Source organism: Seriola lalandi, unplaced genomic scaffold (assembly GCF_002814215.2).
Source record: "Seriola lalandi dorsalis isolate HSWRI2012SDOR001 ecotype SW California unplaced genomic scaffold, Sedor1 jcf7180002054425, whole genome shotgun sequence".
NCBI classification, from domain to species: domain Eukaryota; kingdom Metazoa; phylum Chordata; class Actinopteri; order Carangiformes; family Carangidae; genus Seriola; species Seriola lalandi.
Window position 1 is genome coordinate 3,707,493 of NW_019524978.1, and position 15,475 is coordinate 3,722,967.

The following is a 15,475-nucleotide window of genomic DNA, read 5'->3' on the forward strand; positions in this document are numbered from 1 at the left end:
GCAGATGAAGGCGACAAGGAAAATATATCTCTTTTACTGGTATAGATCAGTCAAAAACAGCCCAAGTATCAAGTTATAGTTTAAAGCGTTAACATGTGATGACTCTTAAAAGCTACAAGAGTTACCAAACCGTGTGGTATTCTGCACCTGCTCCAGTATCACAATATTACCATCAAACTTTAAATCTATATAACTCACAAACTCTCAAAAGACTTCTTACCACTTCAGTAGACAGCTCAGACTTCCCTGAAGAGACGAATTAATTCCGTTTTCTCTGTTTAGGCGACTAGCTATAGACTGCTCGCGGTTCACTCAGTGCGACTCTACTCACTAACCGACTATGTAAAAAGAGCCGAAAGGCTACGATACGACCGGCAGGCGAGTATCAGCCGGCTAGTGGCCGGAAAACAAGCCCAGTTCACGGGCGAATACAGTAGATGCGATTCGTTCAGCCCTGGGCTTGTTCGCAAAACTTCACAGATTTTTTTTTTTTGCTCCCCTTTGAAGGTAGACGCAGAATCACTTGATAGAAACAAAGCTGCTCAAGAGAGCTGAGTCAAGGTAGAACAAATACGGAGGAATATCCGGTGTCATAAATTTCAGAATAAAATTCTAGTGGTCCGTTTTGTTTGCACATACTGTATATTAAGTTGTATCGATTAAATAAACCTAAAAAGTAGTCTTCAAACTTGCTTGACAGGACAGTGTGTCAAGTGAGCTATGAAAAACTTGGTCAGAACAAAACCATGACCTGAAATAAACCACATCACAGTGTCATGGTAACACTGTGTCCTACATGAGGCATTTTTCATAGAAACAATAGTTTCTAATTTGTAAGTATTACATTATAGTGTGATGGTGGCAAGGAAACGTTTGAATCATTGTAGATACAGCCCCCCCCCCCCCCCCCAATCATCTACTATCCATTTACAGTAACACACTGAAATTAACACAATATACTAAGTTACAGTTGCTTCAGTGGTCAAAGGTGGAAGACTGTAGCTTTGCTGCTCAGATCTTTGGAGTTGAAAGGAAGATACACATTTATTTGTGTAATTCTATACATGATATTCTTGATTGAGTAACCAAATCTGGGTGTGGCATGATCATTACACAAAAAGAGCAAAGCAAATTTGTCACCTGTCATTAAAACCACCTACTTTTGAAAATTGTGTTCATTACAGTCATTTGATTATTTATACAATGTTGTAAGAAGCAGATGTAGTGGGAATTTAATTTAAATGAATTTAATTTTGCTTTTATTTTGTAGAATAAAATTCTGTTGGAGGAAATCGGGCTCTTAGCATTCTCAGGTAACCTTACAGAATAGGAAGTTTTTAATTTTAAATTCTTTGTACTGAGGATTTCCACTGTCCCTTGTCCGTTGTTTTTCTATCATCATGCACCAACCCCAACTTTAGACTGTCATTTATTTCCAAAACCTATTTTCATTTTTTTTAATTTATATTTTATTAGTTAAACATAATATTCTATTGGGGTTTGTGTGCAGGGTTTAATATATCATTGGCAAAAAATAAATTTTATAGGCTAATGTTGATTAATAGCGTTTCCATGTGGTTATGGTGAACATTTAGGCCCATTCATGAATGACTTTAGTCGGAAGACTTAACTCATTTACCCGACTTAACGTTAAAGGCTGTTGATTGTAATCGTTCAACCGCACATGAGTTTGCTACTCCGTCAATTGCAGACTGCATAAAATCCATTCAGGATGTCACGGGTGCCTTGTATCCAACTGCCGGTCTCATTCAATGAATGACGTCATTCTACTCTCAGATAGTGTGTGTGTGTGTGTGTGTGTGTGTGTGTGTGTGTGTGTGTGTGTGTGTGTGTGTGTGCGTGCGCGCGTGTGTTTGTGTGAACGTGTGTGTTAAAGGGAGGGGTGGGAGTGCTTTTAGATAAAACGGTGAGCAACATAACATACACATGCAGTGTCATTTGAAGGCACTGAAGGTCCATGTTTTTGAAAAGGAATGAATAAAGTTCAATTTTGAAGGAATAAAATAAAAATCCAAGAGCTTCAAAAATGTGAATAAATCTGAGAAATTGGAAAATGTTTATATTTTGTAAATTGTGGAACTACTGACTAACAGTTGTGTAAAAAAAAAAAAAAAAAAACTTCATACAGTAGTTTTGATGGCAACAAAATGTTGTACCCCATGCTCTCCTTTGTGAGCTGTCTGTTGTGTGCAGTCTTGTGTCCTAGCAACGCAGGAATATGCCATTTGGGGGTGGCCCGGTTATAATTAATATTAGTTTTATAGTAAGTCAACGTTTTGCTTGGACCACGTGTATATGGAACCATTCTATAAACACAAATACACTTCTTTATACACATGTAATGGTTTTGGTGAGTAGAAGTCGTCCTAATTTTATCTGAGGAATTCCGGACTTCCCTCTTCCAGTTGTAATTACGTGGCCCACCACTCTTCCGCCAACAAACAGCGCGTCGTTGAAGAGGCAAGTTCGAAGCTAAGGCAACAGTAAGTTTGAGGAAAAGCAAACACAATATGAATTTATACTTTTTTTAGACTGTGTGCATCTCCATGAAGTTTTCTTTTGACTGCGTTTCTTTTTCGGTGTTGCAGTAAACTGCTGTCTTATTACAAGCGGCCTGCCTCTGCTTCTAAATAGACGATAAAGTTAGCAGTTGTCAGAACACACACGTAGTTAAGGGCCAACCGTTTACCTGTAACTCGACAGTTTAAGTTTACGATGAATATTATTTTCACCACTTAGTAGTTAATTATCTACTCAAAGTTCATTTGATATAATTATGTAGCACTGTAGAGTCCTATATGGTTAGCTGCGTATGGAAGTTTTCCCCCTCAAATCATGCCCTCAGAGTGAAACAGGTACCAGGTGTCCTGTAGCTAATTAACCGCAATTGTAATCAGTTGGTAATTTTTACGGGTAGCCATTTTATATTGCAGCTGTGTAACATAAGTATGCTAAATGTTAGTTCATCAACAGGACGATTGTACTTTGAATATACAACAAATTACAGTATAGTTCATTTACGTGTATTTATTTATTTGTTTGAGTGTTGATAGAATACATTTATGCCGCGGTTTGTGTTATTTATTTATTAGTAAGTGATGTTGGCCAGTGCCAATGTCAAACGATATAAAGAACAACTTTAATGCGTTTTCGCTTAATGGTAATTTAAAAATTCTATGGTCTGTAATTATTAACAATATTTCAACTATTATGTTTGTTCTGACATCAACAATTATGATACAGTTAAGATAATAAAGAGATACTACTGTATAATTGTTTTTTATGACTTACATTTCTCTGCTTTTATTCCTCATTGATAACGAAATAATCTTGAAATTTCTAATAATTATAACTTTCAGCCTCTTGTTTCTTCTCCACAGCGGATGGAGAACTTTATCCTGTATGAGGAGCTTGGGGCAGGCAGTAGCTCTGTTGTCTATAAAGGAAGAAGGAAGGGCAATCTAAATTATGTGGCCATCATCTGCACCAACAAAGTCAAGAGACCTGAGATCACTAACCATGTAGGATAGTGCTTTAAACTTTATAAACTTATTAAGACATCTATCACATTTTCAATCATTTTTTTATACTAATAATATTGTTTTATGCAGCCTGATGAGACCCGAAATCACCAACCATGAAATAATGATTTAAAGATTATTAAGAGCTATATTGACTTAAAACAAGTATGATCTCATCAGAAAAATAGCTTTACTACAATCACTTATTTTAAAAACCATAGCTTTTGAGCCTTTAATAAAGAATACTTACTCTTTATGTGTAAATCCTTGTTTCTGTTCCCTGTTAGGTTCGTCTCAGTCATGACTTGGATCATCCAAACATAGTATGCTTCTATGAGTGGTATGAAACAAGTAACCACCTTTGGTTGGTGATGGAGCTCTGTACAGGTCAGTAATTATTTCTGGCACGCCTAATAAGCAGTAATGCATCATCAAATGGAATTATCTCATTTATTTCATCCATCAAATGATGGGAAGTGAAAAATGCATCTTATTGTAGCTTATAAGTGGCATGTTTTTTTTTTTTATATGTGGGAGGGTTTGTTGGTTTTTAAAACAATGCAACAGGTGTTAGTATGTAAGTAAGTTTCTTTGTCTCTCTCTCTCTCTCTCATGCTTGCTCTCTTGTCTGTCTTTCCATTTTTTTTAATCTTCGTTAGGTGGTTCCATGGAATCTGTGATTAGTCAGGATGGTTGTCTATCAGAAGATGTAGTGAGGAGATTTGGATGGGACTTGGTCAAAGGACTGAAACACATCCATGAATTAGGAATCATTTTCTCAGACTTGACCCCTGCTAAGGTTTGCATTCATGTATGTAAGACTGTCAGTATAACAGCATAATTATCATTATCTTATGGATACAGTAACACTCCCTTTATCCCCATAGATTCTACTGGATGGTAGTGGCATCCTGAAGTTTGGTAACTTCTGTCTGTCCAAGGCAGAGGGAGAGGCACTGGAGGATTTCTTTACCCAGATCTCTACATCTGAGGAGTCAGGGGAGGGAGATGGCAAAGAGAACTTTGACAAGATGAGGAAAAGATTACAAGGTCAGATGGCCATCTTTTAATCATGTTGGCTCTCTGTGTATTGCATTATTGATTGATGGAGGAGCTAACCAGTAGATTAGCAAAGAGGAGTCCAAAGATATAAAACTTTTTGATGGATGCAGTTGAATTGAGCTTATATATGCTGTAGGGAACAAATTAGCAGCTGGGAAACACATGAACAGACAGCAAGGATTTTATGTGACACACAGGGTGGAAAAGCCTTCAGGGGAAGACTACTGGCCAGTTGCCCAGGTTTGCAATAACAGGAGATGTATTTTAGGTCATAACAAAAACACTACTTGTGTGGGTGAATTCAAAATGACATGAGGAATAAGGGGATGGAGTAGTTGTTGTTATGAGATGGTGATCACATCAGAGACTAAAAGCTGAGTGTGGAATTGTATTCGATGCTAATGAATAATAAAGAATCCTACTTACCATCAGTAATTTAATTTATTGGTTTAACATCAACCAATATATTGATTAGACTCCACAATTTACCACATGGTAACCAAGAATACAAAACTCATAGAAATGTAAAATTTGACCGAAGCTCAACATCAGAACATCTTTATTCATTATGAGGATTAATATCTTGTTGTACTATTTTTGTCTTTCATCATTACCATATGTGTATGATGTATATTTTCAGGTTCTCCAACTTACAGTGCTCCAGAGGTTTTGCAAGGATCAGAAACCAATATAAGCTCTGATCTCTGGGCTCTAGGGTGTATACTCTACTACATGTACACTGGTATCCACATACACACACATGCTGACACATGCATACATTGAATATGATTAAGTGCACATGAGTATAAATTCATTTAAGAATGTTTGTTTTTCCTTTTTAAACTATTGTATATCAAGCACCTATAATTCATGATGATAATTAAGACAATTCTTTATTAGGAAATATAATGAAACTCCTAAAACTGATGACTATATTCTGAAACACTAAACTGCAAAAAGGTGAAACATTACACCAGTTATTAGAAAATAGGATACATTACTGTGCTGTATTGTAAACCTAAACCCAGACTGACTTTGTTTTCCAGGTAAACCACCATTCTTTTCTGATAGCTACACTGAACTGACAGAGATGATTTTATATCAGGAACCACCACCTCCCAGACAGACAGGTAATACGTACTCTCTCATATACACACGCTCATATGCTTACGGTTTTTTTAATTAATTAAAAATATCCTCTCTGTTTTTTGTTAGTGTTTTCAGTCGGTCCTCCCAGTGATGACTTTCAGAATCTTCTGAAAGCCTTGCTCAACAAAAACCCAGAGGAGAGGTCAGGTTTCTAGACACACGCACAGGTCCAGCACACACACACTATTCTACTCCTGCTGTTACTACTATCATCACAACATTTTACAACATTTCATCACATCAACGCTGGAAATCTTGGGGTAGCCTACTTGATTTAATTACAATTACAATACAACAGCCTCCCTGTGGCCCTTGAGGATACGTTTTATAGCAAATGGGTGGGTGGGTGGAAACAATACAACATCCGTACTGTCACTTTTAAAGTATAGCACAGAATTTAGTTTGTACCTTGATTCTCTTGAAGGTAGCTTATATTTTTAGCTTGACATCAAATTGCTATAGATCTTATTGTTGCATATTATCTATGTTTCTCAGTCTAGATAGTTAAATGTTCATGAACCTCCAACAAAATTAAACACATTTCCTGATGTTAGTCCATCTCTTTATCTTAACACTGTGGCAATATTATTGTGCTGTGCTCTTCAGAAAAAGTTTTGTTAACAAAGTTTTATTAACAGCTAGAGAGTTTCCATGAAATGTACTTAAATTCAGCATTGAATTACTTAAGAATGCTAATTTTCATTGCATGTTGAGCTTAGGGTCATTTTTCGGTCTCCTTCTCAATGTTTAGTTTTGTTGTTAGTTTCTTTTTTTGTTCTTTAGGATGGACTGGCCAGAGTTGCTGGACCACCCTTTCTGGACATTAATACTGATGGAGGAAGAAGATGTAGAAGAGGGAGAAGAAAAGGATGAAGAGGGAGATCCAGAGAAAATTAATTGTGGTGAGGGAGTTGGTCCAGTTATCTTGAGGTTTGTAGCTTTATTATTTTATTTTTTTATTTTATAGCTCCTACAGCCTTCTTTCTACAAACATTTTGTTGCCGTTTAATGCATCCAGATTTGTTTTGTGAAACAGCAGTAAAGCACACATTAATGGTAGCTGTAGATGGCAAAGTGCTGTTCAAATCCAGCCTAATCTTTTCCTTCTGTTGAATAGTTTGTAATAGTATGTGTTCTTTCAATACCTCCACAGACACACAAGGATTCCTGACCCTTTACGTCCAGCACAGGCAGATGAGTGTTCAAACAGCCACTCAGCCATTGCCCAGCCAGCCCATAGGACTTGTCAGAAACTAATCTCATCACAGAGAACAACTGCAACAACTGACAGACAGACTGATAGCCAACAAGTTGTCAGATCCACTACCTGTGGAGTTTTAAGGAACAGCCAGGACTTGGACAGGGAGCTGGGAAAGGAGAGAAGAGGGGAGGGGGAGGCAAAAGAAGAAGATGAACCCAAGCTAACTCGGGCCCAGCAGTTATGCTATACACTGCAGCCCCATAAGTCATTTAAACTAGGTAACACATTTACTGATGTCTATGTTTGATTATGTTTATGTGTTTTAGGTTAGACATGAGAGTTTAAATGTTGGCCATAATGTATGTCTTCTGTTCATGTGGACCATATTTGTATGTGTGACGGGTTGATATGAAGGGTTGTTGATTGGACATTATATACTGTATTTATGGGAAGCAACCACCATCGTCATACCCATAAGCAAAACTGTTTCACAGCAGCAGCATTGAGAATGTGTAATTTTATAGGCACAATCAGCAAACTCGTGCTGCATAAAGAAAGATTATTTAGCATGGTTTTCATTCCTTTACCACCTTATTTTTCTGTGTTTGAACTGTCTGCATGAACATGGCTGTAGTTATCTGGTTTTCTAGATAAGCCAATTTTGTTCTATCCTATTTTTTCCCTCTCTACTGCAAACCTTTGGATTTTGCTATTGTTCCTATTGTGCAGATTTAATTTCTGATTAAAATGTGTGCTCAATCTTTCACCTGTGTGGCCTTTACTAGGCATGTGTTCCAGACATATGTGTGATAAAGCAACATCCCCTAGAAAATAAGATTCAGTATCTTGTGTGCTTCTTCCTCCAGATAACGTATCAGCGCTCAGGCCAAAGAGTGGTGTGGATGAGGACAACACTGAGGCCATTTTTCTGCTCAGGTATTCAGTTCAGTCCATCTACTGCCAGTCTACCTGGTCTGCCAGGGTTTCCCTAGGTCACAGACTTATTCCTGTTTTCCAGGTTAATCATTGAGCTGCTTGTTCTAAATTCTTTATGTGAAAATATATAAATTATATTGTATGTATTGTATTATTACATGATATTTTAATATTCTTTTCATGTTGTTCTTCTAGCTCCCGTGCCAACTCAAGAAAGAGCTGTAGTATGTCAGACTCTTCGAACCAGAACATTGTACCTCAGGTACACCATACACGCTGAAATCTGCAAACAGCAGTTAGATGTGATTCATTCTAATAATGATAACATGGTTAACTGGCATACTGGCAACTTAGCTATTGTACTTCAGTCAACTTTTGCTGAGGTTGATTATTCTTCTCTCCTGTCTTTCCTTTCCGTGCTCCAAGGCCAGTACTGGGACTGACATCACATCCTGTGTGAAAGCTCTTCTCCATACTGACTCTGATCTGACTGTCACCCCAATCATGGACAACCCCAAGGTACATATCGGACACAGGCTCTTTCACATTTCTAAGTGTTTTCAGATACTTAAAATACATCTATTTTTACACCTATTTACTTTAAATGATCTTCAGTGTCCTTGTGTCTTTTCTGCTGTTCCAGTTTTATTATAACCTCCTCAAACAATTAAATTGTATAAGTAAATTTGTATTATTTTTGTTATGGTAACAATGAAATATGTATCAAATATGTATGTTAACTTTTCAGTTCAATAAAAAGCTTGCATACATACATTGCTAACAGGGAGGAAGGAAAATAGTTACATGGGAATTTAGACTTTATGTTATTCTCTTTCTGTTTACCAGATTTTTAAGAGTCCTCCTGTGCGATTCGATCCTAAAACCCTTTGTGTACCAGCGCATTCAGGTACATTTGTTTTTGAGTCAGTATTTAGAAGTTTTGTACAGAGAAAATTCAAAGGGTCTCAGTGTATGGTTACTTGCCCTCTCCTCTCTTCTCCACTCCGCTCCATTCCACTCCACTAGTTGAGAAGCTGCAGTCCCTGGGTGACGAAGGGTGGGATGTGTTCCTCTTACAGCTCTGTTCATCTCTTGAAGAACACAATCCCTCCACTCCTCTCTCCTCGTCCTCCACTGCTACTGTTCCTCCCTCCACAACCACTCGCTCCAAACTCAACCTGCTGTGTTACCTCTGCTGTGTGGCTGGACATAAAGTTATTGCTAACAGGCTGATTAACTCAACACTGGTAGGAAAACATGGATTTTCGGAGGATCCCTGTTGAAATATTGTTGCATCACTACTGGCTGGGTTTATTTTTGCAGTTTGAGGGAGATTTCAGACATTGTAAGGCAGTGTGGGAGTCCTTGCTCTTAGCTGAGTGACACTGAGGTTGTAAAATAACCTTATTTTCTGTGTTTGTATGTTTGTAAACTCTAACACAACATAATAAATTATGAATTTAGTTTTGTGCCCTCTGTCATGTACATGCCAGCCATTTATTTTTACCTAGGAAAAAATAAAGAGCTTCATCAGGAAGATCTAACATGCATGGGTTTCTTGCCATTGCTCCCAACTGGTCATTAGTCAAGTGGGAGTCATAAGTGCAGTGACAAGGTCATAGTCCCATTGAATTATTCAGGGCAAAAAAACAAAAGGACTTCTCTTTTATTGGACTTTGAAATACTTGAGAACATATATATCTTAAATATATATGACATTTACAAACATCACATTTGATCAAGCTTATTAAAAGGCATAATAAATCTAAAATCCTTGTTTTACTGTTGCATATCAGTTCTCACAAATTGACTTTCTGCTTTTTCTCTATATCTGTCTCTCCAATCTACATCCTCCTACATTCAGCTTCCAGTTTTGATGCAGCAGTTACGACAAGCTCCTAACTGGGATGTGTAAGTACAAATTATGTTTCCAATTCTTTTAATTATCTCTTTATACTAGGGAGGCGATTATGTTGGAGAAGTGGTTTCTACCAATACATAGTAAAAAAACAAAAAAAAATTCTCACTCTTGGAGATGAAATACAAGCCACTGAGATACTCAAAATTTAAGTGATGTGACAGACCTGCACTATGATAGAAAAACTGCTTTAAAAAAGCAACAAACATTAGGGGCAGACAAGCATTTGGAACATGGCATACCCACAAAGATGTCTCTTTGCTCACTCTCTTCTCCCTGTTCTTTACAGTTCTTTTACAACTGTGTTTCCTACTTACTGCTATTAACACAGAAACATAGTTTCTAATGAAAGCTAAAACAAAGTGGGTGTTTACAAAGATCTGGTGCTCTTTGTTTTGTTTGAGTTTACAGGCTTTGGATATGAACTGGAAACTGACAACCTCCTCTTATCAGTGCTCTATTTAATTAGGACTGTTTCTTCATTGGAAAATACTTTTAGATTGTCCTGTGTTGATATACAATCAAACTCAACATTAATTGGAAATAAAAAAATGTTTTACAGACGGAGCAAGGTTCTCAGAGTGATGGGTCTACTGGCACTGCACTGTACTGAACTTGGAGAGGACAGTCCTGTTTCTGAGGTCCTGAACACACACACACACACACACACACACACACACACACACACACACACACACACACACTGGTCTTCCAATAGGAGGACACATAATTTTCTATATTGTTTCCACTGCAAGTTCACATTTATTGATGAATTTCATTCAGACTGGAGTTACAAGTACAGGAGCAACACTGGCTTTTTAGAAAAAGTATAACCTAATCACTCTAAAAAATTTGTTGTCAGTTTTACTCCAAAGCAATACAAATGCTTAAAGTCAACTGTTTAATAACTAACAATAAAACAGGGGTATTCCTAAACCTTTGCTAAACATGTTGGACTCAAGCCTGCAGTACTAGTTTGCACCATGTGATGGCTGTATATACCAGCAGGAGCCCACCATATGCATATCACAGAAAGGATGAATGCACTTATGCATAAGAACATACATAAAACATATGAATAATGAGTGCAGTATTGCATACAGTATGTATAATTGTTGCTTTATTTATAGTAAGTTCTGGTTAATTTTGCTCTGTGCATCTGGTTTTTTTTTTGTAATTCAGAAATTATAATTTTTGTTTGGACATTATTTCAGCTTAGAGGCACAAATGTCACCAATAATGAAAAACCTGAAGCCTGACATAAAGGTGAACATTTCCTTTACCACAAGATACGGATGGATGTGGTTGTCTCTGTCCACTCTAACTTTATAGTACTAGTGTGTACCAGCAGGTGGCATTAAAGCTACAAGACAATAAGTCTTTCATTAGCCTCAGAGACACTGAAAACAGCTCGCGCTCTCTCTCTCTCTCTCTCTCTCTCTCTCTCTCTCTCTCTCTCTCTCTCTCTCTCTCTCTCTCTCCTGCAGTCCTGCAATAAATACTATCTTCATGAAGAATATAATGTTTTGCTTTTGTTGAAGCTGTTTCAGAGAGGAGTTCATTCAACTTAATGGTCACTTTGGAAGATTTAGTTTGCGGTGACTCTTATTTTATCCAATCCAATTACAAGACAGTTCCAACAAAAACTGAACATTGTAACCTGCATGAAGAATTTATTTGTATTAGTTTTCACTAGTTTTATCTAGTTGTTCCTAATAAACTGACAAATGTAACTACATCAGTCTTATAACCCATAATCATCAAAGAAAAAGTGCTGTAAAGTAATAGGACACACTTGTCGACATGCAAAGTCTTTTAGACAGACACACATAAACAATTCAGATGCTTTACTGAGTCCCCTTCACCACACATCCACATACAAACACGCACACACATTCAGACAGTGTGGTGCTGAACTAATTCAACGTAAAAGCAGTTTAGTATGGTGGTGAGGTCTGGAGCCGCTCTCCTTTATTTGATCCTTTCATCCTGAACAGATCTAAACACCCTTTTCCTGTCTCTGTTTTCGACCTCCTCTCTACTCTTCTTTGTCTCTTCGTCTTCTCAATCACATCTATTTATTCTGAGTGAAATCGATCCGGCTACAGCAGTTCTGATTCCACATGCGCTCCCTTTCCCGGTTTGTCTTTTTCTTCTCTCTTTCTCCACTTGTTCTGACACTTTACTGCTACTAAGTCGTCACGGAGATTTACAAAATGGCTGACTGTGGCATAGCAGTGTTTTTTCGGTGCGCTTGTTGTTAAAGACAAATGGCGGAACGTTTTTTTTCTGCTACCCTCCATACCTCCCTGCAGCTTCCGTTGGATGACAAATTGTTAAAAAAAGGACAAAGCTGTACGTTTGTGCCTGTGTATATTTGTGTGCCTGTTTGTGTCTATGACCATGTGTGTGTCCACCTATGGACTCAGCAGGGCGTGTGTGTGTGTGTGTGTGTGTGTGTGTGTGTGTGTGTGTGCGTGCGTGCTTGTGTAGGTGTGTTTGTAAGTGTGCATGGGCTTTTTTGAGAAATGTTTTTGTGGGATCCTGTGTATGTACTAGTGTGTGTGTATGTATGTTTGTGCGTATTCTTATGTTGTAGTGATATACTTACATTTTCCTGTGTGTGTGTGTGTGTCGTCTCAGCAGGGGTTCTCCTGCTGCAGTCCTGCTGATTGGAGTGTCAGGGCTGGGTTTAGTTACCATGGTAACTGCTATATGCTTCGATCACCCCCTACCCCTCCACCCATCTCACACACACACACACACACACACACACACACACACACACACACACACACACATACACACTTGTCTGTCTCTCTCTCTCTCTTTCTGTCTTACTCTGTGCTTTCTGTCTGTCTGCTGCTTTCTCTTTTCTCTCTCTAGTCTGTCTGTCTTTGTCCCCCACTCTCTCTGTCTCTCTTCTCAAATAGAAGTAAATAAGAATAACATTTTCTGGGTTAATGTTACTAATGCAAGCTTACTGCTTTTCTTATGTGACTTAGGGAAGCTGTGCCTTCGAAACCAACTAGATAACATTTTCCCCTTCACTTATCATCACTTATAAAGTTTTCTGTGGCTTTTACAGCGCTTTATCCTCTTAAAGCTTATACTGTGCAGGTTGTTTCATGAGGATATGGGGTCTTAATGCATTCTAAAAGCTCACAGCAATCTTTAGGAACATGCATTCAGAGGGCACTGGCTCCAGGAAAACACTACTCAAAGCATTTGTGAATACCTCTTGAAAGTAAGAATGAGAGTTCAAAACACTTGTATTATACAAATATCAGACAACTAATGGATCTTGATAAAATGCATTCAATTCAAAACATACTGTACAGTATACTGTATGCTTATGGTCAAACTGAAAATGTAGTTGTCTTGTTTCTTGGAGATATCTGTTGAAGATATTCCAAGAGTCTGCTTTAACCTATATCCAACAACTCTTAAATTAGGTGTTTGATTCATTACTGAAACTGTTTAAATACAGGAAATATTTTTGCTTTGTATAGCTGAGCCATACATTTTGTTTTACCATTGACACCCAGTATGTCATATCTGTCATGACACACTTGAGAACATATATACATTTTGCAAAGGTCAATCTTCTGTCATCTCAGTAAAAAGCTAGCATGTTAATTTGGTAAATTATACAAATTTAGGAGGAAAGCTGGGTGGTTGAAGATAAGAGTGTTACTTCTGCTTCACATACCAGTCTCCTCTCTCACCTCAGCAGAAACAAACCTTGTATTAGCTGTTAAATCAGTAAAGTCATGTGAAGTTTCCTCTTTAAATCTCTCATAATCTACCAACCTGCCCTCTGTATTCTTTCTTTACACATCTGGCTGTCCCAAGTGCAGACACATAGTGACTGCTCATGTGCACTATTTGAACCTGTTATAGTTGTGTGCATATGAGCAAAACTTCTGGGTGCTGTGTTGGTATGTCTTCTTATTCTCTGTGCAATTATTTAGTGTTGTTTATGCATGTAAATTGAGTGCATATGTTTATGTGTTTTTATGTGTGTGTGCATTCATGTGCATCATTTGATCTGAGGGAGTGTTGATGCTGAGATAATGACAATGTGTTCTAGGGGAAAATAGTGGTGTGTGCACCCTCTGCCTGAGAGCAGCTTTGTGGCTAGTTTCAAACACACCAGAGAAACTAAACTCAGGAAGGGAGGGAGAGAGAGGACAGCAGTACAGTGCATGTAGGAAATAGGCAGAAACTCAATAGCACATGTGCACCATTAACATACTGGGTTAACGGTGACACAGCATGGTATGAGTTTATCATCTGTGTATGTTTAAATAAGGGTAACTAAAACATTCTGCCCTAATCTCAAAGTATATTAGCAATAATGCTTAGACCTACTCAGGATTCCAGTTGCAAACTGATACCGTACTATGCTCTTAGATGGCTCAGCATGAGGATACACTACGGTTCTTGGGCAAATATAAAAGGAAAGAATAACTCCTCAGGGAAAGGGAAAGATGTCGAGAGAGAACATGACAAACAGACTGTTACCACTTCTCACCCTACAATGAGAAAGAGAGACAGAAGGTGAGAGACAGTGAAAAACAAGCAAGTGTGAGAGAAAGATGTAGGTGAGTGAAGATATTATGTGATACATACATAGAGGGCAATTCAAAGTAGAGCAGAAGAAAATACAGAAGTAGGGAGAAAAACAACAGAGGGAAGAGAGAGAACAGAGAGATGGAAAAAGAAAAAGTGGAGAAGGGAGAGATAGAGGAGTGAGGCAGAACTTGCATCAGATCACAGAGGGGGGAAGCTGGCAGTAATGCTAATGCCAAGAAGCAGCGAGCCAGCAAGGCTGTCTCTGCATATACTTAACTCTCTCTCTCTCTCTCTCTCTCTCTCTCTCTCTCTCTCTCTCTCTCTCTCTCTCTCTCTCTCTCTCTGTGTGTGTGTGAGAGACTGGTGTCTGTATGTATCTAGTTATGTGTGTGCATCTACTTAATGCTATGAATATGAATGTATGTGTATACATTTATACATGTGTCCCTTACTGTGTAGTTCAGTGTGTGTGTGCAAGTTTGTGTATGCATTTTAGTGGTTTTCAGTGAGATTGTTGTTGCTGCTGTTCTGCTCTTTTTAATGCTTTCCCTCTTTCCGAGTGCATTTTTCTTTTCTCCATCTTTCTCTTCTTCATTCATCCTTTTCTTTCCATTTTATGCATTCCCTCCTCATCTTCCTTCTCACTGGTGTTTCATCCTCCGTTTCTCACTCTATCAGAATCCGAATCAGAAAAACTTTAATGATCCCCACAGGGAAATTGCTTTGTTACAATTGCACAACACACAATTTGGAAAGAGGAATTAAATAAGTAAAAAAGTAAACACTACTATGAAACTACTATGGAATACTAATAATAACTAGAAAATTCCAGGGAAATTTTGAGTGCCACGGGGGCTACTGCCGTGATGCTGTCTCTTATACACATCTTTTAACAAAACAAAAAAAAGCAACGAAGGAAGCAGGAAATGGACTTACATATTTAAGACCTAACTAAATGTAATTTAAGACCTAACATGCGGCTAATGTAAAGCTAGCGGAGCTTGGAGAGTTGGTTATCTGGTTGCTAGGCGCACGCACGCACGCACACAGGTCAGGAGCTGCCGTTGCCATGGCAATGCGAAAATCTGC

At 38.1% G+C, this 15,475-nt stretch overlaps 1 protein-coding gene across 1 annotated transcript in view; it reads left to right on the top strand.

The window, feature by feature from the left end:
* The first annotated feature begins 2,459 nt into the window (after window positions 1-2,459).
* The window catches only part of ulk4 (unc-51 like kinase 4), an 81,280-nt gene continuing 68,264 nt past the window's right edge, over window positions 2,460-15,475 (top strand). The window contains exons 1-17 of the mRNA XM_023410419.2: window positions 2,460-2,504; window positions 3,402-3,542; window positions 3,830-3,929; window positions 4,202-4,341; window positions 4,430-4,592; window positions 5,245-5,346; window positions 5,651-5,734; window positions 5,820-5,895; window positions 6,537-6,683; window positions 6,907-7,232; window positions 7,821-7,890; window positions 8,086-8,152; window positions 8,317-8,409; window positions 8,737-8,797; window positions 8,917-9,137; window positions 9,755-9,801; window positions 10,371-10,449. Of these exons, the coding sequence (XP_023266187.1) occupies window positions 3,405-3,542; window positions 3,830-3,929; window positions 4,202-4,341; window positions 4,430-4,592; window positions 5,245-5,346; window positions 5,651-5,734; window positions 5,820-5,895; window positions 6,537-6,683; window positions 6,907-7,232; window positions 7,821-7,890; window positions 8,086-8,152; window positions 8,317-8,409; window positions 8,737-8,797; window positions 8,917-9,137; window positions 9,755-9,801; window positions 10,371-10,449 (1,914 nt within the window). The 5' untranslated portion in view covers window positions 2,460-2,504; window positions 3,402-3,404. The remainder of the gene's footprint in view (window positions 2,505-3,401; window positions 3,543-3,829; window positions 3,930-4,201; window positions 4,342-4,429; window positions 4,593-5,244; window positions 5,347-5,650; window positions 5,735-5,819; window positions 5,896-6,536; window positions 6,684-6,906; window positions 7,233-7,820; window positions 7,891-8,085; window positions 8,153-8,316; window positions 8,410-8,736; window positions 8,798-8,916; window positions 9,138-9,754; window positions 9,802-10,370; window positions 10,450-15,475) is intronic.